At 33.9% G+C, this 27,555-nt stretch overlaps 2 protein-coding genes across 6 annotated transcripts; both read left to right on the top strand.

Moving 5' to 3' along the window:
- The first annotated feature begins 321 nt into the window (after nt 1–321).
- On the top strand, nt 322–5,099 carry LOC122045382 (coiled-coil domain-containing protein 25-like). Its single transcript, XM_042605586.1, has 7 exons — nt 322–493; nt 574–715; nt 1,161–1,288; nt 1,483–1,586; nt 2,415–2,502; nt 3,666–3,727; nt 4,677–5,099. The coding sequence occupies exons 2-7, from the start codon at nt 603–605 to the stop codon at nt 4,827–4,829; spliced, it is 648 nt and encodes a 215-aa protein (XP_042461520.1). The 5' UTR covers nt 322–493; nt 574–602; the 3' UTR covers nt 4,830–5,099.
- Nucleotides 5,100–5,905: 806 nt separating this feature from the next.
- On the top strand, nt 5,906–26,681 carry LOC122045380 (transcription factor MYB3R-1-like). Of its 5 annotated transcripts, none has more exons than XM_042605583.1 (13): nt 5,906–6,108; nt 6,579–6,851; nt 7,078–7,132; nt 7,970–8,027; nt 12,900–12,994; nt 13,096–13,199; nt 14,650–14,778; nt 15,221–16,985; nt 18,541–18,851; nt 19,470–19,587; nt 24,870–25,082; nt 25,712–25,825; nt 26,296–26,681. In XM_042605583.1, the coding sequence occupies exons 2-13, from the start codon at nt 6,745–6,747 to the stop codon at nt 26,302–26,304; spliced, it is 3,078 nt and encodes a 1,025-aa protein (XP_042461517.1). In that variant the 5' UTR covers nt 5,906–6,108; nt 6,579–6,744; the 3' UTR covers nt 26,305–26,681. The 5 variants fall into 5 exon arrangements, with proteins under 5 accessions (XP_042461517.1, XP_042461519.1, XP_042461518.1 ...); XM_042605585.1 differs by lacking the exon at nt 26,296–26,681 and having other exon boundaries at nt 15,221–16,706; nt 16,845–16,985; nt 25,712–25,867; XM_042605584.1 differs by lacking the exon at nt 26,296–26,681 and having other exon boundaries at nt 15,221–16,706; nt 16,842–16,985; nt 25,712–25,867.
- The last annotated feature ends 874 nt before the right edge of the window (nt 26,682–27,555 follow it).

Genomic DNA, 27,555 nt, shown 5'->3' with positions numbered 1-27,555 from the left:
CTCTTCTTACAAAGAATATACTCGGGAAATATACCAAAATGCCTTATATACATATTTAAGAAAAGCACAAGGATTCATCGTATTAATCCCGCTAATATAACGTGGTTAATTATTAATTGAAAAATATTAAATAAGAAAAAGAAATAGAGGGAGAGAGATTAGCTTGATGATGTTGGATCCACGTATGCTCTCAACTGCCCCGGGACCCGCCAACCACCCAATGGCGTGACTGTAACCGGGAGCTTCCTTTCACCTGCCAAATTAATTTTTATAAATTAATAGAAAACATCCTTCCGGTCTCCATATCTTCGATTCTTGCCCATTTTATATTCGGTCGAGTCGCGCCGTGTTGTGTTGAATCTTATCGATAGGGAAGAACAAATTCCCCCCAATTCCTCCTCATCCCCGAGACTCCACGAAACCCTATCCCTGACTGATTGCGTTGCCCTGGTCCACCCTTGGTCGAATTCGATTCGCCTACACGGCCCCGGAGGTTATAAATCTCTGTCCCCCGACTCCCGGAAACCCTAGGCCTCACACCGTGTTTCAAATCTCTCTTTTTCTTTTTGGCAGGTAAAGACGATCGGGAGCTAGAGGCAAAGATGGTTTTCTACTTCAAGGCCCGGCCGGATGTGGGCGACTACACCATCTTCATGGGATTGGACAAGCACGAGAACGAGGAGCTCATCAAGTACGGGTTCCCCGAAGATATATGGTAATTACTTTTTTTTTTCCCGTAAAGATGGTTATTTTACCTCGTAGTTAATGATTCTGTGTTTATCTATATGTTGTCTTCCTCAAAATTGATTCTTTTTTGCTGATTCGTAGACATTGTAAGGTCATGTTCGTGGTCATTTTTTGTCCAGCCTCTTGTTGTTTAATTGCTATTATTCATTTGATCCTTTGTCTGCATGGTAATTCATTTCAGGAAATAACTTTTATAGGATCAATTATTTCCAGTGATATAATTTAAAAGAATTTGTGGCATTATCAAAATGCAGAATTGAATTAGATGATTCTTTGAAGGATGACAAAGGCATTGTAGTCTTGCACTGTATTTTATAGTGCTAGGATAGAATTGTTCATTTTGACTGTCTTTCCAAGGAATTAAGGTTTCTGCAAGAATATGCCATGCTTAATGATGGTTGTTATGAGTGCAGGTTTCACGTGGACAAAATGTCTTCTGCACATGTTTATTTGAGATTGAACAAGGCCCAAACTATTGATGATATAAGTGAAGGTTTGTTGGAAGACTGTATCCAGCTTGTTAAAGCTAATTCAATCCAAGGTAAATGAAAAAAATAAACGTAAAAAAGAGAACATTTGCTTTCCTTTTTTTATGTTCAATTACATAAAAATATGTTGTGTTTGTTCAATATTTTAATTTCCCTACCCTTTTTATCCGTATCTAGTATTCATTATCTTACACATGCAGCAAGTCCTGGTAGATTTTGTTATGTAATCCTGTGTATTTTTCTGCAGGCAATAAGATGAATAATGTCGATGTTGTTTATACTCCATGGTATAATTTGAAGAAAACCCCTTCCATGGATGTTGGTCAAGTTGGTTTTCACAATCCTAAGATGGTAAATATATATATATATATTAGTCACTTGATCACTGCATCGTTTTCAATATATACATATGTTGACTTGCTGAAAATTCAGTGTTCTTCATTTACAAAGTTTCATCTGAAATGATCAGCATAAAAGTTACATTTTCCTAGCTGGTATTTATTCTGCTTACTTTTATTCCATGGGATGTGCTAGTTTGTGATGTAATCTTCCACTGTGGTCACAGCATATGACCTTAATGAGTTTTCTATAAATTGAAATGAAATGAGATTTAATGCAAGTCTGTTGGATTTATACAGTGTTATAGAGATCCGGGATATTATCTAATGTAGTGCTTGCCTAGGCATTTTTTTAATACTATTCACATTGGTTAAATATATTTTTGTTGATTTATTGTTTGTACATATCATTTCATTACTTTGTATATAGGTGTTCTAGCTTTAGTCAGTTCAATTGATTGTAGTATTGAATATTAATTTCCGGAAATCTGTGATAAGTAATAATATTACTCATTTCTCTGGTTTGCTGAGGTGCATATATGTTTTAAATTATTTCTTGAATTAAGCATCTTAGTTTGCTTGGGCCAGTGCATAGTGCCTGAGCTAGTTAAAGGTGGCAAGCACTCTAAAACACTGATCTTATGAAATAAGTTTCTTAAACTTAATTCTGGACTTTCCAATATCCTTTTAGGTTCTTTTAATTTTGTTACTTGATGTTCAGGTGCACCTCTATCTTTTTGGATTTTGTTTCAATTATTTACTTCAACTCCTCTCTCTCTCTCTCTCTCTCACATGCACAATCATCCTGATGACGTCTCTTTGACCGTGTTTTTTCTGGCAGGTTAAGACGGTGAGGGTAGAAAAACGCATGAATGAGATTGTCAATAGGTTGAACAAGACCAAGGTGGAAAGGACGCCAGATTTGAAAGGTAACAATTTGCAGTTTCTTCAATGCTTGTGGATATATGAAAGCAATGGGCATATTTGTGATTTATATGATCTAGTTTGTGATTTATAAGAGATCATTACATGCACATTGCTTTTAGTTTTCTTTGCCATACATATATGTATATTATTAAAAAATCAGAAATATATAAATTGGTCTCTTTTCCAACAACGCAAAAATTTAGGTAAGGGTTAGACAATCAACTCATGGTATTAGAGATGTCTAAAGTTCAAATCCGTTTTAAAATAATTATTTCATTGATTCATGTGTTGGGTTTGGCCAATCAAATGCATGAAAAGGGATTATTAAAAATATATATGTATAATCTAGTCCCCTTCCTAAAAGCTAGAGCTTTTGGAATAAGTGGTTAGTCAATCACTTCTAACATATATAAATCTCTAAATATTCCCCTTTAATGAGATTTGGGTGGGCCTCTTGCCTTCCCTCACCTCTAATAAATGTAGGACATGCTTTCATCCAAGTTTTAGGTTGTATATATTTTTTATTTGTGGCAATCATGTGGGCCTCTAATCAAGGACAAAGTACGTTTTGATTGTTTTATGTTGTGGTTATGCTTGCCAAAAAGTGGCAACTCCAAGCTCGATGTGTAGTGGAAAATGTTTGGCTTGAGCCTTTCTTTGCTCCGACTTGGAGCAACTGTTGCCTTTTAAAAGTTAATAAATTACATGCTAATTAGGGTAACACTATGCCATAAAAAGATGCCCTTAGACCCTTAGTATATTTCTCCTATGTTGTTAGAGCTCTTTTTCATGTCCTCTTTTGCATTACCATGATGAGAAGATGTATGTGAACAGGCTAAATTTCATGTCATCGTTACTTTTTTTTCCCCATAAATTCCTACCTGTGCCCTAAAGCTTGCACTGGAGAATACTATGAAAATCCTTTGTGGTAAAATAAAATATATCACATGTTCGTTGAGGGCAATGCAATTTTTGACATCTTTAACAGAAAAGATAATTTGGTATTGTCTTCCTATTGTCTCTGGTCTGATGCTTTTACTCTTATACTTAATTTTTCTACAATTTCTCTTGTTATGTGATTGTCTGTCTTTGTGATTATGTTTGCCTTTTGGGATTTCTCACTGGTATTTTGTTGAAGATGAAAATTAACTTTCTATGTTTGCAGCTGAGAGAGAATCTGTCAATGCAGCAGAAAGAGCAGAAAGGAAGGCCCAGTCAAGGGACAAAGTGAGTTCCTTTTTTCATTTTAATGATACATGTACTCTCAGAAATTGATAATTAAGGACAAAGACATTGTTATCAAGTCGTGGTCAGTGTTCTTAAACCCGAACACGGACCAGCCAGTTCAATATGTTAACTCTTAACCGGATGAACATCTATTCCGGTTTACCATAAAAAAATTGTACAGCTAAGAAACTGGTAAAAAGGTAAACCCAGGATAAATTTCGGAATAAGTTAAATTTCTATGATATTGGTAGTTATCTCCAATGGTTCGGTGTTTTTGGAATAAATGCCATTATACTATTTAAGATTTTTTTGAAAAAATAACTTTCTACTGGGAATACTGTATATGTATTCAATTTCTTTTTCACTTTGTTAATAATAAATTTTAGGCGTAATTTATACAATTCAAAGATAATCTTACATAAATTTTATATAATTTTAATATTTTATATTATAAAAATATATTATCTTTGGGTCAACTGGTTTGGCTAGTTGAACCATCAACCCATCAACTTTACTGGTTCAATCTCTGGTCTGGTTTCCAAAACATTGATCTTGGCTTGGTTTCTCTATATACATGAGGCAGCTCAATTATTGCTACAAAGTTTCTTATCCTGCATAAGCATGACTGAAGAATGTTTCTAAGTTCAACTGGTTCCACTGGTTGAACCATTGATATGTCAGCTTTGTCAGTTCGATCTTGTCTGGTTTTCAAAACATTAGTGTTAGCTATCTTTCTATAGTTAGCTCAAGTTTTGCCGCAAATTTTCTTACCTATTATAATCTTTTTTTTATCCTGCATAAGCATTACTAAGAAATGTTTCAAATTCCTTAAAACTTTAACAGGCTGATCGGATGTAGTTTTTCTCTCCATTTTTTCAATGATTTCTGTATCACCTATTTGGCACGGAAATTTTTTTTCCATTAAAGCTTCCTTTCAATGGTCTTGCAGAAAAAGAGGGAAGAATTGGAGAGGCTTGAGAAGGAGAAACAAGCTGAGGTAAGGAGCTACAAGAGTCTAATGGTCTCCGAGAAGATGACATCCAACAAGCAGATTGCATCTGCTAATAAATCCTTGGAAGAACTCGAAGACGACTTCATGTGAGCATTTGAGAGTCAATTGATTGGTTGCTAGAGAAGTTGTTGAAGCTTTCAAAGATCCATTCTATCGCGATGATGAAATTTGTGATTCCAATCTACTCCAAGACCTTCATTCGCACTGATCATTCATCAAGCCTTTAACTGTACCCTCTGGTCTCACGGAATGTGAACAAAAGTTGAACTATTTATCAGTTCTCCTGTCTCTGTTTATCCTGATTGCGGCATGTAGCCATTAGAGTTTGCAAAAGTATCATGCACTGTACTTATTTTTCTACTGAGCTGTCCTATATCATTCTCTTTTATGTCGGGAGAAACTATGCTTCATACTCGAAATCGAGCTATGTCGTTTCATTCTGCCCGATCAATTGCAAAGCAATCCCTATTGATACATCAGTATTATTTGAGTTTACCCAGTTCTTTGTCAGGCTCTGTGGAAGTGAACATGCTCTTAGCATATGATTCTAGTCGAAATACTTGAATAAGTCGATCCGTTTATGTGACTCTTTTCCTTCATCATGGCAAAGGAGTCATCCACTCAAACATGTTCATCTCTTAATAGACTCCATTGTCTTCTCGTGCGTCTAGCTTCCAACATTCACTTGCTCACATTCGCAAAGATTCACCTTGCCATTGTTAACTTCAAATGGTATCTTATTTGTTGGAGCTTGGCAACGAGATTACTAAATGAATATATGAAAATTTAAATATAAAAGATTCTATTCTAATTATTAAAAATATTTTTACTTTAATTATTAATATTAAGGGAAATAAACACTAGATGAAGTGTTAAAAAACAAAATTCAAGTACAAACAACTTAGAGAATATGTAACATGGGAAAAAAAAAGAGAATGAATAGCAAGATATCAAAATAATATAACATAAAATATTAACTACACATGTTTAAAAAATTAGAAAATTCGACTTAAAAGATGATATTTTGACTTGTTTTCTTTCAAATACTATTCGTCTGTTATCCACCGATTGACCGGCTACGCCGGTGGGCAACCGTTGGGATTCAAATTTGCCAAGCGGGCCGCATGGGCCTTTAAATCGGACCGCGGAGATGCCATCTTGAATTGTGGAAGAAGGATCTTGACCTTGAAAGAGTACAAATGTAGGGTTCGAAATCGATCACAGCAATCGTCTTTTGCGATGTCGACGATTAAAAGCAAATCTCTCAGCCTCATTCGCTTTTGCGATGAGAAGGGGAGGAGGCTGGCGCAGATCTGAAGATTCTGAAGCAAAGTGATCGGTTTCATTGTTCTTCTGCTCCCTCTGCAAGGTGTCACTTCTCGTCTTACTTTTCGTTTCGTCTGGATGGTTTCCACGCGTTCACCATTAGGGTTTCTGTTCGTTCTTTAGGCGGATGAGGCTCTGAAACCGGGAGTTCTTGGTGGAGTTGACGCAATTTACGTTTCGATGTTTCTTTTTCTGAGTGATTTTAACGGATCGGTTCTTGCGGGTCTGTTTTTGGGGTTTTGGAAGGATGCGTTGACTCGGATTATGTTGGATGAATTAGAATTTTGTTGCCATTTCGTGTTTTTTTTTAATATGATTTTGTTAGCTCAGCTTATCAACTTGCGATTTAGGTAGTCATGTCTCTAATTTGGGCTTTTCTTGTTTTTTTTTAAAAAATTTTCTGATTAAATTGGTAAGCTTTTCTTTCTCCATTCTTGAACTTGTAGGAGTTCTCCTTTGAATGTTATGTTCTGCACTTGGATACTAATTCACATTGTCATTTTCCCTGAGCAGAATCGTTGGTTTGTGCAGCGTGTTGATGTTTTTCTTCCCTTGCTTCTACTACCTATGATTTTTCCCGTGCTTGGGGAATCTCTTTCCGATGATTTGGAAGTTAATCCAGAATCACAGCTACCAAATTTGGATTGGATAACCAGTGTTGAGGCGTTAGTAAGTGAGAATGGTGAGTGATAAAGGAAAAAGAGTTCATACTGATGAAGTATCTTCATCCAGTGCTGTTCATGATGTGAATGGCTATGAAATCCAGAAGCAAAGATCCTTGAATGGGTATGTATTGGCTGCCTGTCCGGCTTTTGCATATTTCTTTGTCCTCATTGCATTTACAAGAACCTCCTTTTCATTTGGAGTTCCTCTTTAGTTAACTTCTGATTCTATCATTGTTGAAATGCTTACTTTTTGAATCGCTAATTCCTGATTCTATCAATGTTGAAAAGCCTCCTTTTGAATTACAAAATGAAAAATACCTGATTATCTTTTTACAAAATTATTTTAGGAGGACTACTGGTCCAACACGTCGATCAACCAAAGGACAGTGGACACCTGAGGAGGTAAGAATTTGATGGTTAAATAGCACAATTTCTTATTTGTTACATTTTTAAATATTATTGTTTATTTGTCTTACAAATATTCTACTTGATGATTTTTTTTTCTGAAATATTGCACATTTGCTGCAATTTGCATATATCTGGTACTTTCCTTGAAACTTTTAGCTAGGTTGTCGACTTATTTGTGTTTCTGAACTATATGTTATAATGGATTTTTTTGATTTATCATCCTTTATAGATATCATGTCAGCATGTCTATTGTCTAACATCATTATCTCTTCTCTTAAGAGAGAGTTTTTATTGGGTCCTTATCTCTAATGATACATTCAACCATCATTCAATATCCTACCTATATATTATTATAAATCATCTTAAATGCATTTTCTAATTGTTGCTAGTGTGATTCTGAAGATTACAACTTATAAGTGATTGTGAGAGCCTCCAAATTTCAATGACTTGTAATAGTGCTCATTTGACTTTGTTGTCATACTCTTCATCTTTGCTTTCTGGATGATTTCTAAAAATTCAATGTCCATACTTATTCTTTGCCCTTGCAACCTCTTAGATGTTTAGGAACTGCTAACATTTGAGAAATGGTAAACTTATTCATTACTTTAATCTTTCTTTTATTTTCTATATCATGTTGACTACTGATGATGATTAAACACATCAGCAATCTGAACTGCTGATGTTATGATTGCATGCCACTTGTTTAATAGTGACAAAAATTCTTGTGATTTATTTTTGATAAAATGGTTTTCTCTTGTCCTTTGTCATCATAGTGATATATGTAATGTCTGCTTGCTTGCTCTTTTTTCTGAATGTTTCTTTTGCATGCAGGACGATATATTGAGTAAAGCAGTTGAGAATTTTAATGGCAAAAATTGGAAAAAGATAGGTATGCTATTACTATAATAGACAATGGTTGGTGTTAGAATAAATTATGTTTTTTATTCTCATATAAACTTATTTGTTAGTGGAGTATTGTCAATATCTCGTATTATATACCGCATTCTATGCTTGTGTCTCGATCATTTTCAAGATTCTAGAGAAATTGTTAACCGATACAAAAGAAATTCAAAGTACTCAATGCAAATTTATTTTCAAGAAGATTTCAACAAGTTATGAGGCTTGACTTTGTAGTATAAGTTACATTGGTCCTATTCCACTATTCGATTTAGGGCTATATTCTTAGTAGTAATTAAATCTTTTAAATCATGTTTATTTACATCTAATAGAGTTTTGTTTAGTTTCTTTCTATTTTTCACATCTTCAATCTAATTGCCTCAACTTGATCTCACTATATAATTTATTGGCCATGTTTAGAACATCTCTATACCATATTAATTTTTTTTCCATGTTGTATACTCTATTGTCTATTAGAGATACATATAATTTCTCCCAATTTGTAGCATTTTTTATTTAGTCATTATAGTAATTAAACACATTCATCTTAGTCCTTTCATTTATGCTACACAAGTTTTGAATGCATTAATTATAATTGACCAATACTTTGACTTATGAAGTATGATTCATCGTAATATGATCGCGATTTGGACAATTTCACTAATCCCACATGGATAGTTGTGGACTTTTAAAAGGGGATTTACATACTTAAATGAGCTTTTATTAAATTAGGCTTTAGCTTTCTTAGGCTTGTGGCTAAACCTAACAAAGCTAAAGTTCCCATATGAAGGTTGTGACCTTTTCACATAAAAACATATCTAATTTTAAACATATGATGTGCTTGGAGAGAATGTATGTATGGTGATGGAAATATCATTAGGCCACCATCCATTAGGTATGAATTTAGACCATGATTTGGAGTTTGGATCTTGATGAGGAAGTTATCCTAAATAGCGAATACTATGACACCAAGGACAGAGCCAGCACAACCCAGTGTGGGCAGCTGGGCCTGGACAAAAAAATATATACATAATTCTCCACGACCAACTTACAAAACTCGAGCTCAAATCTCCTTAGCAATAATAGATATAAACTTTCTGGATTAAGTTCCAGAATTCAGAACCAAAAGGGCAATTTCAGAAATAAAATTGATTTCTGATCATTTGGTTTCCTAAATTCCAGTTTCAGAATTTGAAACTTAATATACAGCCCAGACAAAAACAAATCAATTATTACACTGCCTTAATTAAACTTCATATTTGCACACATCCTATCCCTCGCTCTGCCCTTTGGCCTCTGCACATGCCTTCCAGCCTCCGCACTCTGCAGCAAACTACGTGCCTACTTCTTCCGCACTCTTCAGCAAGCAAGGAAGCTCAATCAAAAGTAACCCTAATTCTTTAAACTTGTTTCCCCTTGTTCCGCGAAAAATTGGCAACGCTGACCTCTTTATTCTTTTGAAATTTGCTTTTGAGTTGGACTTAATGGCTAATTCTTGATTATGAATGTGGCCTCGTTGTGATTTGTGAACTGGAGTTGGTCGCTGCCTTGCATTGACGTCGCGGCTTGCAAAGTGGTAGTTTTGGTTTTTCAGCATTGTGTTTGTATAACTGTTCTTAACAATTTGCCTTGGGAAAATGCTAATTTTAGAGGTTTACCTAGACAATCTAGTTTCGTGTAAAATAAAAAAAGGTATCTTTTTTTTTTTGTTCTTGAAGAAAAAGAAGAGGTTGATATCTTCTATTCTAGTCGAATAATCAATTACGCTTAATAGCTAATGGCCCGTATAACCAACAAAGGTCTATTTGAGAGTGTAAACCACATAAGCTTTTTTTTTAAAGCGATCCAATACAGTGCCACACTGAAGCTCCACCCCTATACGACTCCCTAGTTTAGGGGAGCTATTGATTAATTAAGTTGGTTTATCGGCATATATTAGTGAACTAATATTATCATATATCAAAGAACTCTGGGTTGCTTGGGTGATGACATAGTAGTCATTAGGTAGCACATGGAACCAACTAGAGGTGATTTTTGGACAATGATTTGGACTTTGGTTATTGACGAGGACATAAAGACTCAATTGATGGTCATTTTGACACACCAATTTAGTGAGTCATGGGCTAATATGACAATTTTATAAGTTTGATGAGTGAACTTCTATTGACTTAACTTAGTATTTTATGCCTCTTTTTGAACCAACAAAGTCGTTATAATTGGTATCAAAGTGGACTGAACTTCTAAGCATGGTATAAAATACCAAACTGTGTTAGTCAGCACGGGCGGAATTTACTCTTTCCGACCAACAGTGGCATCAACATGGGTTTAGAGCCGTGAGGCCTATGTCACCTCGTAGCGACCTCCGAGAGGTTTTTTTTTCCATTTTCATTATTTTTTGAACACACTTAATTTCAATTCCTTTCCCCATTTCTTCCCCTCTCTTATTTTTTCCCCTCTATCCATTAAATTTTTTCCTTCATTATTATTTTTTTCTCCATCTGTCCATGAGGATAAATAGAGAGAAAAAAACTTCTTAATCTCTTTAAAGATATTAAGTTCACTTTAAAGCTACTTGATCCTACCGTGTCTACTTGATGGACTTCATTTAACCCTAAATTGACTTTTCATCAACAAGCATCACATGTTTCACGAGATAATATCAAAATTTGAACTTAACATTCAACATTTCAAATATAACCCAATAGTAAGCGTCTATAACAATCAAATATTAATAAAAATATTTTTAATCGATATATTTATATTTAAAATAATACTGAAATCGTATTGACATGGCATGATACAATACTGAAATTACAAAACTTCAATACGATTGAAATTTTAAACCTTTTTTCCAAGCCTAAGCATAGTGATGAGACACAGTGCATGTTATTTGCAGATGATATTGTTTTGGTAGATAAGACACATGACGGAGTAAATGCTAAATTTGAATTTTGGTGGGAAACGCTAGAAGTGAAATGTTTTAGACGTAGTAGAGTAAAGACAAAATATATGAAATTTAAGTTTAACAATATTAGACGTAATGAGGCAATTGTTAAGATAGGAGCTGACGAGTTGTATGAGAATTTTAAGTATTTAAGATCATTTTTGTAAAAGGATGGAGGGATTGAAAGAGATGTCTTACATAGATTACAAACAGGATGGTTGAAATTGAGGAGAGCAGGTGTTCTTTGTGATTGTAAAGTACCTCTAAGACTTGAAAGAAAATTTTACAAAATGACGGTTAGACTTGCTATGTTATATGAAATTGAATGTTGGCTATGACTCGAGCACATGAACAAAAAATAAAAGTTGCAACGATGAGGATGTTAAGGTGGATGTGCGGACATACAAGGATGGAAAGGATAAGAAATGAAAATATTAGAGAGAAAGTTGGGGTTGCACCTATTGAGAGAAAACTCCATGAGACACGTTTAAGATTTACGACTATGTACTTAGACGACCTATAAATATACTCCTGTTAGACGTGAAATTATGACAAATGTGCATATCAAATGAGGAATAGGAAGATCAAAAAAAAACTTGGTTAGCAACAATAAGATAAGATAAAATTTATTTAAATATAAATAATGATATAGTAGGGGATAGAGCCTAGTGGCATAGAAGGATTCATATAGTTGACCACCTAGTGGGATAAAGCTTGATTGTTGTTGTTGTACGTTCGATTTTGACATCCTACGATAAGTTATGTGTATGTGTCAATTTCCTTAAATTCATACTTTGAAAACCTTTTGATCACAGTTGTCAATGACTTCAAGATGATATCTCTAGCACATATAGACTCCGGGACATTTCAAAAACTTGTAGCACTTGGAATGGGTTTGATCAGAGCTCTCTAGGCCATAACTCATTAATGGACCTAGAGATCGAACCCATTCCAAGTGCTATAGGTTACCGAAGTGCTCCGAAATCTATTTGTGTCTAGAGTTATCAACTTGAAATCATTAACAGTAGTGATCCGAAGGTTTTCAAAGTTTATGACTTTAAGGCAATTGACACATAGAAATAACTTATCGTAGAGATGTCAGAACAGTCATGGACACTATAAATACCTTTACTGAGCTACCCTCTTCTATTACATGTTAACTTTTCAGAAATCCAAATCCCCTAGGTCCATCAATGTGTCTCGGTCAAAACTCATTAATGGACCTAGAGAGCTCTGATTGATCCATTCTAACTCCTATGGGTTTCTGCAATGCTTCGGAGTCTAAATATGTCATTATTTATTGTTTTTGTGGTGCTGGTTTTTTAAAAAACAGCACCACAGAGGTGATGGTGTTTAAAAATCAACATTAAAAAAAAATAGAAGAGAGGAAAGAGAAAAGATGCTTACATGCAAGAGAAGAGAGGAAAGAGAAGAGTCAACTTATGACGGAGAGGTAAAATGGGAATGAGGTGCGCCTTTTGAGCATTCAAAAACTTATGCGTCCTTTGGGAATTTGCCTCTCTTTATTCGATTAATGCTATCTTCGTCAATGTTTGCAAATTACATTTTCATGATCGCGCCTTTTACACATTATTTTCACATATTATTTGAATGATACCAATCATAGTTACCGTGTTTCAAATGCTTAAAACACAGATTTTTAAGATGCTATTGTTGTGATGTTCATAATCTATTCACTTCTGTTTCAAAATTTTCGGACTTCACTTTATGCTTCTTATATATTTAAAATTTCTTGTGCCCTCAGTTTCTTTTCTTTATTTTATTATCCAATTAATATTTGATTTAATAAAATTTTAATGTCTCTTTGTCTAGTAGTAGTTTTCAATTTTCATTTGGTTCTTGTTATGTATCCTTTCTTAGACTTAGGCACATATTTTCTTTGTTTCTCTTGACTTGCAGCTGAATGCTTTCCAGACCGGACTGATGTCCAATGCCTACATAGGTGGCAAAAAGTTTTGAATCCAGATCTTGTGAAAGGACCATGGTCAAAGGAGGTGAGAATATTTTGTTGATCAGCATGACAAAGTTTGCTTCTTCGTTGAAATTTTCTCAAGGCTTAAATAGGTTAATATATTCTTATTTTTCACTATCATAGGAAGATGAAATTATAATTGAAATGGTAAATAAGCTCGGACCCAAGAAATGGTCAGCAATTGCACAAGCATTACCTGGACGAATTGGAAAGCAATGCAGGGAAAGGTAAAGTACTTAGAGCAACCTTATCTTGATTTGATTATCAGGTATATAACCTATTTTCTATTTAAGAAATTACAACTAGTTTGGAGATCTTGTGACACGATGTAGGAATAAAGTCTCTCACCTTTACAAAATTTTGTAGGTAATGTTTTTAGGGAAATAGTCAGACTGATTTCGAAAAGTTGTTTTGAAATGTGAAAGATAAATGCTTGCTCAACGAACATTTTTCAGTTTTATAAATAAAATTCTATTACCATACTGGATCTTGTTTTCTCTGGAGAATTGAGATTATCTCATTTTCTACAACAATTTTTTGTTCAGAATATTATTAAAACTCTAAAATTTTCTTTTTCTTTTGGTCCTTAGGTTGTCTGATAAACTGATGATTGAACCCTTCAGTTATCTTAAAAGGCACAACCATATCAACTCACCTTCCACCTGTAGTTAATGGTAGCGGGGTGATCATTGCTCAGTAAAGACAAAAAAATTATGGCTCTGTTTCTAGTACTAGCCATATACTTTATCTGCCTAAATTCAATTGGACTCGAGCATGCCAAGGTTGAATTCTTCTGTTTGTTTCTTGAACTTGAAGGCAGTTGCTTTTGTTGATATTGTCTGTATATTATGAGTTTGATGATGTGAAAGGGAACCCATTGAAAGGTTTAGACTTTAGACCAGTTCAAACATTTATATCATTTTCAGATCTGCACTGTGTTTGTATTTAATGTTCTACTTTCTATTACTTTTAGAGATAGACCTGATGTATTTTGTCTATATAATATAGAATTGATTTATATTATGGATTTGTAAAGCCTATATAAGAAACTTAGAGTCAAGGTTGGAGGCAGTTTATGATCAACACTTGCTCATTAACACTCGGACAGTTTTAATTCTATTAACAAGGTAAACTAATATTAGATAATAGATTTGCTCTTGATTGATTTAAGTTATTTAACCCATTTATTTATTGTATTATGGATCATTTTTCTACCTATCCGAAGAGCTTGACCCTGTAGTGAGGGTTTGGAAATCAATATGATGCCTTTCAGTGAGGAACATAAGTTTCTAGCATTGAGAGAATCATGAAGAACTCTTTCTAGCAGCATTGATCATATTAACAAACAAATGCACCTGCTCTGAGTCTCTAACTTCTAAAAGTAAAATAAATAGAATGACTAGATTTGATCACAGTCTAAATCTCAGAATAACTAAAACCTTCGTTCCAATTCCCTTTTCTACATCATGTAATATTTTCTATTTATTTTTAAATTTATGTTCATGCGTGATCCTTTAGCAACTATTTTCGTCCTTTTGAAAGATAAGTACGTGCGGAAGATAAAGATATCCTAGAATTTTGTTGAGATTTTGTGCTTATTGTTCTTTTAACATTGTCAGTTTGATTCTATATTGCAGAACTCATGATGAAACTAACATTTTATGGAATTAATTGCAGGTGGCATAATCATCTTAATCCTTCCATTAATAGGGAACCATGGACTCAAAAAGAGGAAATAGCACTGATTATTGCTCATCAAATACATGGAAATAAATGGGCAGAGTTAACAAAGTACTTACCAGGCAGGTGAGAATAAACTCCTAGTTTTTCCTCCTTGTTTGTTTCTGGTCGTTTTGAGTTGGTCTTAAAGGTTATGTTTGTCCATTTGATGCTGTTTGTCTAACTACTATAGCTACATTTTAAGGAGTAATTGAATATATGTCTGCTATTATTTTAGCTGGGTTGGCCTCTTAAGGCAGCTTTGTTCATTATCTTATTTCTCAATGTACAGCCTAGTCCTGGAAGAAAAAAAAAACACAAAATTAGTTCTACTTCAGGCTTTGTTAACCATATAATGGTGTAATATTTATATACGATGCTAGCCTGGATATCATACTATGATAATGCATTTCTTTCATTCATTAACATATGCTCATTTGAACCTTTAGTTCATCAAATAAAACTATATCACTTTCTTGATAAACCAGCTGTATTTTTTTATAATGTTTTATTGCATCTGCACCATCAGGACGGACAATGCAATAAAGAATCACTGGAATAGTTCAGTAAAGAAGAAAATAAGTTCATACCTTGCATCAGGATTGCTTTCTCAGTTTAAAGGGATTCCTGATGCTGAAAATTCTCTGTTAGTTGATGGACAGACATGCAATGAGAGTGATAGAAAAGAAAGGTTAGAAGATGAGGATTCATTAGAACGTAGCCAAACATCATCTGCCAATTTGTGCTGCTCTCAATCTGATGAACTTGTCAATAAAGTACCAATTGATGATGACAAGAAAGATAATAGAAACATTACTAGAGAAGAGTTTCAGGACTCCCATTTTGCCATGTGCATTAATGAATATGCATGTGTTGTTCCTGAAGTACAATATGAAGTTTCTACATCTCCAAGCTTAATACCTGAAAATATACCAGAAACAAATGCCGAAGATATGAGAGCATACAAATTATCAAATAATTCTTCAGTAGAAGTTTCCCAGAAATCATTGGACTTAGAAGAAATGTCAGAATACAATAACCTTTGTATGCGAAACAACACAAATGAATTCTCTGTATGGCCAAATTTGTTAGATCATCATGAGAAGCAGAGTAATGTTAACATATGTGAGATTGGTTGCTTTGACAACTGCCTTTATGGTTCAGGTGTTAGTCAAGGAAATATAGAGGAAATTCCAATTGACCTTGGTGTTCCAGATTTTTTAAATTCAGACTCCTCTGCTGTGAATTCCGGTAATTCTTTAATTTTTGAATCTTATAAAAATTTGACTATGCTTTCGAATCAAGTATATCCTGGAAGCTCATGTGGCATGCTTGGAATTTCCCATTGCAACAACAATTTGGTGGCCCTAGCACCTCCTTACCAAACCACTGTCCATGAAAATCTATATGGATGTTATGCTCTTGAAACCAGAGAAGTCACTTTTGGAGCTCAAGATCAGGAAGTCATTACATGTTCATACAATGGTGTTGCTTATCCCAGTTGCTCTTCGATGTGCCACACTGATAGCAGTCAGCCTAAGGTTACTCTGCTGGAAGGTAAGGGGCAGGAGATTGGCATTGCAAAGCAAACACATTCCAAAGATATGGTTTCTGTTACTCCTGATCTAAAGTTAACACCCAGAGATGTGGACAAAAATGTGCAGTCTGTAGATATGTTGTCAGTAGATATGACAGAGTCTGGAGCTTTGTTTTATGAACCTCCGTGCTTACCAAGCTCAGAGATTCCATTCTTCAGCTGCGATCTCATATCCTCTGGAAATTTTCAGCAAGAATATAGTCCTCTTGGAATTCGTCAATTAATGATGTCCCCTATGAACTGTTCTACATCATATAACTTTTGGGATTCACCTTCTCATGACGACTCAGCTGATGCCCTTCTCAAAAATGCTGCCAAAAGTTTCATGTCTACACCATCTATTATGAAGAAGCGGCAACGTGAATTATTGTCACCTCTAGTGGAACAGAGAGCTGACAAGAAACCTGGCAAACATATGGTTAGTACCTCACGTTCATTTCCTTTGGATTATGATGACAAATGTTCTGAGATTAATATGAACAATGAAGTTATTCTTGACAAGACTTCTCCCAATTGTGCTGAGGTGGCCTTTAATTGTCCTTCTGATAATCAGCAGAATGTACCTTCTTTGGATGATGACAAAGAAAACATAATGCATTTTGCTGAGCATGCAACAGACTGTACTGGTAAAGGGACATCCTCTCCAACAACTTTAAATGCTACAACCAAATTGAATTCTGGTGCTTCAAGAAGGATAGTGAGTTCATGTACCATTTGAATTTTGTTGTGCGTTTTATGTATTGACAATTTCTTTAATTGTGTGGAGATACTTCACTACCTTTTAGTATATCGACTATAAGATCAGTAACCCTTTTGGTCAGTGACTAGTATTGAAAACAAAGTAAAAAGAGGGTGATAGTTATTGAGGGAAGCATCAATCATTCGGTGAATGATGTGTAATTAGATCAATTTATTTATATTTGCATTTTGGAATCCATATTTTCAATTAGGAGGATTTATGGTTCATTTGGAAAAATAAAAATAAAGTATTCAGGCTCCGTTTAGAAAGTGTACCAAATTGGTAATATATGTATGATTCTTATCCTTTCTATATTACTCTAAGTAAGATGAGTTACTCCAACCAATAATAGTTGAGTTGGGAAAAGACATGAAATGAATTTAAAAAAAAGTGGTACTAAGATAATTTACCAACAAGTATATCCACTATAAGACCAGTAACCCTTTTGGCCTGTGACTAGTATTAAAAATAAAGTAAAAAGAGGGTGATAGTTATTAAAAAAAAAAACCTGTTAAATTATGCAACTAATCAACTGTTATAAATTGTTTTCAACAAAATGCTGGTCTAAATTCTTCTATCTCTGGAGTTTTAAGTTCTTGTCTTGTGCCTTTTTTTTATTGTTTACTTTGCACTTTGCTTTCCTTATCTGCTTCATTAAGTATTTAAAAGTAGATTGAGCGTTCTACCATAACATCTCCCTCAGTTAAATTCAAGATGATTTTTATCTATTTAAATTTCTTTAATGTGCATGGTAGCCTACTTAGGGGAACATGTTCATGAGTTAAATTTCCAAAGGTTTCAAACTCAGATATGGCCTTAATACTTATTAACCAAAAATGTGATTATTCATGATAGTTGAATTTGAAACTGATATTTGCAAAATTACTTGAAATCTAGTAAGATGACTTCTTACCACACACCTCCCAATATCATTTTTTTTGTAAAGGTGCCCACTAAGTCATTAAGTTAGTGCAGAAATAATCATGTGCACTGAAATGCAGTCTTGGTGCCCAATAGATGGCATAACCAATTAAATTTTAGTGGACATCAGAGAGCATTGGGTCTAATCATATCCCTTTATCCATGCAAATTGACCTCTTCTTTGTATAAAGAATGGTGAGTATAGGTGCCAATTTTGCTACTCTATTTAGTATAACTACAATCCATTTGATTTGATTAAAAGTCAAGTTTTATTTAGTGAGCACTTGGATAATAAGGCGCACGAGGAACAATGTTCATGGCACATGGGACAATGTTGGGACAAATTCACTAGATTATTTAAACATGACAATACTCTAAATTTTCTTGGCCCATTCAGTTTTTTATATCGGTGCATCAAAAATATCTGAGTTGGGTTTGCCAATCAATCGATAAATATCATCAATGTTTTGTATTTTTAACTGAAAACAGAGTGAGCCAGTTTCTCCTGTGGTTTAGACATTAAACCTTTTTTTTCTGTTTTAGTTTCCAACCTGACTGAGAAATAATCCTTTGAATGTTTTTGTTGTGACAGCTATCTCGAGCACTTGTTGCATGCAACTCAAAGGATCAAGGACCGTCCAGGGAATTGTCTATTACAAGTGCAAAGTCATTGAAAGTTAAAACTATCAGTAATTCTACAGATGAGCCAAATAATGGTCAAATAGAACCTTGTGCTCAATTGGCAGATTTCCCTATTGTGCTTTCTCCTTGTGTTGTGGAAACCCATAAGAACCTTGATTCAGCCCCAGAAATAGCAAAATATTCTGTTCAATCAACAAGGCCTTCTCCTTTAGTGGTTGGAAAATGCAGTTCAACAATTGATGATATCACACACTTAAATATGTAAGAAAATTCATAAGCAACTTTATTGCCTTTTTGTATAGTGCTGATAAGGAGGAACAATTTATATTAAAGAAAACATGTAGATTAATTTTGTCTATGAAAATGCATAATAAAGCAACAACTTATATTACAAGTAGTATTGTCTATGAATGCATCAAACATGCATAGTACAGTAGATGGTTTCTTTTCATGTGGATGTAGTTCTTTCAAATATAACTGTTATTCCTTGTAGAGCAATTAAAGATCAACTTTTTAATATTTTACTAGTTTTTTTTTACACTCTTAACTTTCTAAAGCTATGCAGTAGAGCATTAACAACATCATGTTGCAGTTGAGGGGTGTGTTAGAATAGGTTTATATTAGTGATTTTTAGTCTAATATTGTGTTTGTGGTACACCATACTCTATATGATGAGGGGGTTTATTCAATAAAAGGCAGCCTAGTTTTTTAGGTTTAGATGAACTAATTTTCTTTTCAAAAACAACAAACAAAATGTAAAATTGTCACTAAAGAAGTATGATTAGACTTAGAAAATTGAACATCAGAATGCTTGTATGTTGTGGTGAAACAATATATTCTGTTTATGCTCTTTGAAATATCAATACTTTGTCCTTACAGCTTTGGTGATACTCCTGGCATCAAAAGAGGGATTGAATCTCCTTCAGCATGGAAGTCACCTTGGTTTATGAATTCTCTCCTTCCAGGGCATGTAATTAGCAGTGACCTTACATTTGAGGTTAGAAATAAAGCATCTTATTGATTTACTTGTCTCACTTTTGTTTCTCCACTTTGCGACTCTTTGTGCAGGCATACTTGGATTATATTGTAAGAAAATATACTATCTACTAAGTGAATTCATCTTGACTACTTGAAGATAAAAAATATTTTGTTCCTTACAATAACTTTTGTGCTAAATTAGCTCTGCCCTTATCTTCTTTATCCTATATGTTTTGTGCTTGTCCCAATTATAGTCTAAGAGCTATATAAAAAATTTCATAAGTAGTACTCAAATCAATTAAATATATTGGTTAATGCTTTGTTTAGTCTCCCTATAGCCCTTACACCTCCTATGCTAATAGATTCAACTCCTTCAACTAAGAATTTAGGTGCCAACCCTTGTTGCTCAATACAAATGTTTTTTTTGTTACTGTTATTGGAGCAACACCTATATCCCACCAAACACATTCGTCCCAACAACAACATAGGTCAATAGGGTTCCTTTTGTTTATCAAGTGGGAATTTGTTAATTTCTTGCATGCCTAATGTCGGTATATAGCACAACAAAAGGAATTGAATTGACTTCATTTGGCAATCATGAGAAAGAGGATTGGGGCTATAAAATGCTTGAAAACTTACTGGAAAGCGATGGCAAATGTTGATCAGTGAGAGGCAATAGCAACGATGAGCAACGACGATTTTTTGACTTCTTATTTTCAACACGCATAAGTCTATTATCTAGGTGGGTGAGAGATGTGGTTAGAGGAGAGAATGTCAGTCAAAGTATCTGGGGAAGTTCTTGCCGATGGTCATTGGCCAAATTGTGATAGTAGCTATTGCGATGACGTCGTGAGAGAGAAGAGAGAACAAAGTTATAAATCTGTAACAATAATATAAACTTGTAGCGATGATATAATTAATTATATGTTATACGAACATGTGGGTTATAATCTGTAAAAGTGTTATTATATTTTATAATTGTTATAATAATAATAATATATATTTATTAAATATTATGTAAATAATATATAGTTATCATATATTAAAAATAAAAGTCCGCCATGGCTAGTCCCTAGCCTAGATGAGAAAGGGTGAGGGTTGTGTTAGGTTGCTAGCTAGTCTTAGTAAGGACTGCTACATCTCCATGAGAACTCGGTTGTAGTGTTAAATATACAAGAGTTTGTGTTGTAGGATCCGACTGGAACATATTAGCTAGGATTGCTACATCTTGGGTGTAGTGTTAAATATGCAATAGTTCTTACACCATAAGTTGGATAAGGACAAATATTATAGGAAAACTAATGGTCTAAGATTTAGAATATGGAATATAAGAGCTCTCACGGTAAAATAATGGAGGTAGGAAAGAAGACAAAAATGATAGAGAACTCGGATTTTAAGTTATGGTATATAGGAATGAGTAAAACAAGAAATGAAGTAGGTATTATTATAGATAGTCCATTAAAGGATGAAGTTGTTGGAGTAGTTAGAAAGGGAATAAGATTATAGCTATCAAGATAGTAGTGACAAAAAAACTATTAATGTAATTAGCATATATGAACCTTAAATAGGATTAGATGAAGAAGCCAAATCTAGGTTTTGCTACGATCTAGATGAGGCATAACCAAACATTCCACCAAATGAAATGATTTTAATAGAAGGAGATCTAAATGAGCATGTGAGAGTGAAATGAGGAATATGATAGGTGCATGGGGTTATGGCTTAAAAACAAAAAATGAAGAAGGGAAAACTTAATTGGATTTTATGAAAAGAACACTTGGTCACGTTCAAAAGTAGGAATAATAAATCGTAAATTGACTTTCTTATGATTAGGAAGAAGGATAAAAAGATTTGTTAAGATTGTAAGGTCATCTCTAGAGAAAACTTAACTACCCAACATAAGTTAATAGTGTTAGATATACATCTCAAATATAGTATCAATAGAAGGAAAATATATACTACTCATAGAATTAAGTGTAGAAGTTAAAGGATAGGAAACAAAATATATTTAAGGTGAGGATAGGAATACAAGTATTATGCGAAATATACGGTGACTTAAATATGACATGGGATAAAATGGTATCAAACTTGAAAATAGTAATCAAGAGTGTACTCAGTGAGTCAAATAAGCATGCGCCACCAAGTAAAGAACAACCAATAAGAAAATATAGGAGAAAGTGAAAAACAATGAACAACCTATAAGATATTATATACTTGTGAGAACAAAGAAATTTTAAAAAATATACAATAGCCAAGAAGAAACTAAGTAGTAAATGAAGCTAAGAATGAAACTTTTGAATACTTATATCGAAAATTGGATATAAAAGAAAGGAAAGAGACATTTACAGAATAGCTAAAGCGAGAGGGAAGAAGATAAGAGATCTTGTCTAAATAAGATGTATTAAAAATGAATGTAATAAAGTACCGGTAAATGATGAGGAAATAAAAGAGCAGTGACCAACTTAACTTATGTAATTTAAATAAGTCAAATGAATATAGAAATTTAAATTTTATCGTAGAATTCAAACTTTAGAAGTAGAAGAAGTTCAAATAGGATGCAAAATGGAAAAATAGTTGGACTAGATGATATTTTGATAGAGGTATGAAAGTGTTTAGAGAAATAAGGTATTGAATGGATTACAAAGTTATTTAGCTTAATATTGAAAACGAAAAAAATATTTGATTAATGGAGGATAAGTACTCTAGTTCTTTTATATAAGAACAAAAGAGACGTGCAAAATTGTGCAAACTATAGGGATATTAAACTAATGAGTCACCCCATGAAACTTTGGGAAAGAGTAATAGAAAAAGATTACGGAAGGAGACTACGGTGATCAAAAATCAATTTGAATTTATATCTGCAAGGTCGACAATAGAAGTTATACATATTCTCAACAACTAATTAAAAAATATCAGGAACAAAAACAAGATCTATACATGGTATTTGTTGACCTAAAAAAAGCTTATAATAGACTTCCAATAGAAATTATATAGAGAATTTTAGAAAAGAGAGGTGTTAACGTAGTATATATATTAAACTAATTAAAGATATGACCTGCTATGTTATATTGAGCTGAATCTTGAGCTATGACTCGAGTACATAAGAAGAAGATAAGAATTACAGAGATGAGAATATTAAGGTGGATTTGTGGACATATGAGGATGAACAAGATAAGAAATGAGAGCATTAGAGAGAAAGTCGGGTGACATCTATGGAGGGAAAACTCCCAGAGATACGTTTAAGATGATATAAATATGTACTTACATGACCAATAAATGCTCCAGTTAGGTGATGCGAAACTATGACAAATATCCACATCAAACGAGGAAGACGTTGACCAAAAAAGCTTGGTTAGTAACAATAAAATAAAATAAAATTTATTTAAATATAGATGATGATATAGTAGGAGATAGAGCTCAATGGCGTAGAAGGATTCATATAGTCAACCCCACCTATGTGGATAAATAAGGCTTGGTTGTTGTTGGTAATTCATTTATATCATCTAATTTAGGCATGGTTTAAAGTGTCGTGCCGAGACGGTCGAAACGGGCGAAACATCTCGTTCCGCTAGGCAATCGACATCGGCACGACCCCGGCACTAGACCCGCGATAGGTGCGACGTGTTGCGCTACCCTGTGGTCACAGCGGAGGGATCGCTCGATCCTGCAACAGCAACGGAGGGGTCACATAACCCTTCCGCTATCGTCGCGGAGGCATCGTGCGACCCTGCGGTCGCGCCGAAGGAGTCAGGTAATCCCCGTAGCCATGGCTTGTTGCGCAACCCCGCGATAGCGCCGAAGTCGTGCGGGCTCGCGAGTGGTGTCGGATTTCAGATTTTTTTAATTAAACTTAGGTTAATTATTAATCAACTCCTAGCTATGATGGAGATAATTTAAAGAGACTTTATTAATCCCTAATAAAATTATCTAATTAATTTATATTTTATTTATTTTAATTTAAAAATTATAATAAAATTTTTGTTTATTTATTTATCTATTTTCATATCTTTTCCTTTTTTAAAAGATTATTTTTTATATTGTTTATTTTTTAAATATTTATGTTAAATATTTTAGTTTTTAATTAATATATTTTTTATTTAAAAAATATCGAAACTATATCGGCACGGCACGATATAGTATCGAAATCGTATCGTTCCGCTCCAAGACCGAAACCTCGGCACGGGTTGAAATTTTAAACCTTGAATTTAGGGTAATTAAATTGGTTATCTCATGATATAAATTACTTGACGTATTGCTTCTGCAGTGTTAGCACTGCAATTCATAAAGTCTGACAAGTCATATCACATTCTTGTAAAGTTTTCCTCTTGGTTAAGAGGCGTATAGGGATGGCAATGGGTCGGGTTTAAACCCGGCCCCGTATAATATATATATATATATATTAAAGCTTAGTGGGTTGGCGGATCCAACCCGTCGGGTTTTGAGCGGGTTCGGGGCGGGCGGGTTGAAAAAGTAGACGGGGCGGATCCGGGTTCGAGTTCATTTTTTTCTGGAGGGGAGGGTTCTGGGATTGGCCAAACCCGGCTCGAAACCGCCCTGTTGCCATCCCTAGAGGCGCACTTTAGTCACATGAGATTGTAGAAGTATATTTCATTTTGATAACTAATTCTTTATCTTATTACAATATCTTTGCCCATATCCTCTTATTAAATGGTAGATTTAAGACATTTAGAACTTTTTAATTGTTGGTAGGAATTTTATATCATTTCATCTTAACCATTCTAGTGGTTCTTTTCTTCAATTACACATATATTCAGTTTTGTTTTACTTAATTTAATTTAAGTCTTTAGTTTCTTTTTTCCTCTCCACAATTCAAGATTTGAATTTCATATAAAAATAACATACACTAAGTTGGTTGTCTTGATTTTGATTTGTTAGCTCAGCTGGTACTAAAGTAGATTTGACTAAAGGCTGACTCTTGGTATCAACCTATAGCTAGAGGAAAATCAGTTGTATTTTCTTAGTAGTTTTAACACTAGTAATGGTTTAAAAACCCTTTGTCGCATGATATTTCTTTGTCTTCCAAAATCCACCCCTATAGTTGTATAGGGACTCTATAGATGTTTTCTAAGTCAATAAAAAAACATATGTAAATCCTGCTTTTCTCTATAGTTTGCTATTTATTATATTTTTTTCCATAGGAAAATTGAAGATCTAGTTTTTTTTGCCCTCTTCTTGACCTTATAAGATATAAACTTGTATGACTAAAATGGACTTTTTGTCTTTGTATTAATTATAATTTTTTTCAAAAGCAAATGTAACAAATTTCTTATCTCCTAATTTTAGGATTTAGGATATTTTATGAGCCCGGGAGATCGAAGTTATGATGCCATTGGGCTGTTGAAGCAGTTCAACGCGCACACTGCTGAGGTAGTTGCAGAGGCCCAGGAGTTGCTGAGAAGTGGGAGCCCTGTAACACTGGAGGACAAGAAATTATCAGAAGAAAGCGCGGACTGTGGCAAAGAGCTGAAAATTTTACAGATGCCATCGACTATCGTGGTATTTGTTACCTTTGACTATCAACTTTGGCTTTAGATACAGATTTTAGTTGTTTTCATAGTGAATATTTGAGTTCAAGAAAATGCACTGCCAGACTATATTCACAAATAACATGCTGCACGTGCTATGTCAAATATGGGCATTCCAGATTGTAACTAATTTCATCAACATGAAGTATACTTAACATCAAGCATCTCAAAGAGAAGGCTCTATTGTTAATACGCATCCCTCATCATTCAAAATCAAATGTTGTCACTGGGCAAGATATAAACTGGCTTACTTTATAATCTGACTTGGCACCAGATAAATCAGAAGCATCTCACCTATGTTAATAATCAAATATCACATTTTTTTGTTGATGTTTCCTGTCATTAAATTTCAATTGACGCTTGTTAGCTTAGCAGAAATATCTAGATTTATTTTTTTTTAATTCAGAATTTGTGTATCATATATCACATGATAGCTAATATGGACAATAAAAAATAGAGTGTTTTTGTTTTTCTCCCCTTAATCATAGGATATTAGTAATTTGCCCCCAGCATGTCTGCCACTTTAGGGACAACAAGGAGTACACTTGTTTTGTTTTTGATTAAATGTTAATTTGTTGCTAACATTGAGTTATTCTCCAGACTGAAGCTCGAGTTCTTGATTTCAGCGGATGTGGCACGCCAGTCAAGAAACCAGAAACTCTAAAAACAGGGAGTTCAGAGATGACCTTGAGCCCATCCTCGTATCTTATGAAGGTTTGCAGATAGAAGCATTCAGGATCGTAATTACAAAAGGCTTTTTTTCTAAAAAAAACAAGAGGTTTAAGATGTAGATACATATCCATTGAGATAGCTATATTGATTTATTATTGCATTTCATTTTCTTCTTTTCTTCATCTTTGTTTTGAAGACCTAGCCATTCTTAATCAGTAGACAACTGATTTATGTGCTTTGTTCATGAATGCTAGTTGAATATAATGTCGACTCAATTTCTGTCTCCCCTTAGATACCACCACTGGGCGGATTTTCATTATCCTTTTACATTTGAAAACGAACACTAATCTGAGGGTTAAGAATATGTAAGACTTCTTTGAACAGAATATATGAGTTAGATTGAGTCAGTCTTTTATAACTGTTGTCTTTTTATTGTTTGATAGCAGTATACTTATTTGAATCACTGCTCTTGGTTTCCTTCTTATGTTCTGTTCTTGGACATGACATCTCAGAATGCTTGAAAAAAAGTGTATTTGTCTAAAGTGCTCTTGGCAAGGGACAACAGGGAGAAAGAGCCTCTGACAAGGTCACGACAAGGCATGGCACATGAAACTCCCCCTATAAGAGGGCACATTGGTAGCTTTCGTCCTGGCTGTTGACCTTCTACCTGCACGGTCCAGGAGAAGACGCAAAAAAACGTCTCTGCTAGGTATACTTAATTCCTTTCCTCTTTACTAGAATTGAGAAATTGTATGACTAGTCAGGTTTTAGTAATATTAAAATGTGTATTCAATTTGAGGTCATCTGGATTTTTAGAAGTAACAAAATCAGCAATTTGGATTGCACTATTTGATACAGAACGACTTCTAATTAACACAATATTATCATTTTGACGTAATATGGTGTATGTGTGATTTTAAATAGTTTAGATTTTAGGTCGTCTTTCAGGAGTTTAGTTGGTCTCAGCTTTTATACAACTTAACCCAACTTTAAATGAGAAGGTTTTGATAACGTGTCATTTAAACCATTGTCTCTTCTAGTTCTAGATTTACAAATAATCTCAACTCACGACAATTAAAGAGTTTAAGATCATTTGGATCTCCAACAAGTATATTAAAGCATGATCATGTTTTTTCTAGAAGTCCAAATGTCCTCAAGTGAATAGTAGTAAATTTGAGAATAGAGATTTTATTTATTTTTTAGTATAACTAATAAAAATATTAGCTTAAAAATAAATTGCATATTTATTAGTGTTAGAGTAAAGAACACAATGAAAATAAAAACAAATATTAAAGTATAATACTAATTAAAGGATTTAATCTACTTTAAATAATTTTATCATACTTCATGGCGTAGTAATTCATTACTTTTATAAAAGCCCATTAAAATAAATCTAGATGGTAACATGTTATATAGTAATTCTTTTACAATGGTGTGTAAAATAAAGTCAGAGAAAAAAAAACTTATAAAAGTTGAAGCTAAACAGAAATTAAATATTTGAAAGAGACTATAAGAATCAAATTATTTAAGTATTATTATATTTTAAGAGTTTTTTTTTATAATCCAAATGAGATTTGGATGCTCCTCCACTTCTTAGTATCACACCGTAGTCCACCATAGTCCAGGGTTTAGATCATTTCCAACTCATAACATCATATTTAGTGTAACCTAGAGGTGGTAATTCTAGGTTATGAAAAGTCCTAATTATGGTTAGGTAATAAAATCCTGGTCCAGAGGATTGGGAGAAGTCTAGGCGGGTCTAGACCTTATGT

Source organism: Zingiber officinale, chromosome 2B (genome assembly GCF_018446385.1).
Source record: "Zingiber officinale cultivar Zhangliang chromosome 2B, Zo_v1.1, whole genome shotgun sequence".
NCBI lineage: Eukaryota > Viridiplantae > Streptophyta > Magnoliopsida > Zingiberales > Zingiberaceae > Zingiber > Zingiber officinale.
The sequence above is the reverse complement of the archived record's forward strand: the minus strand, read 5'-3'. Positions and strand labels throughout refer to the sequence as shown.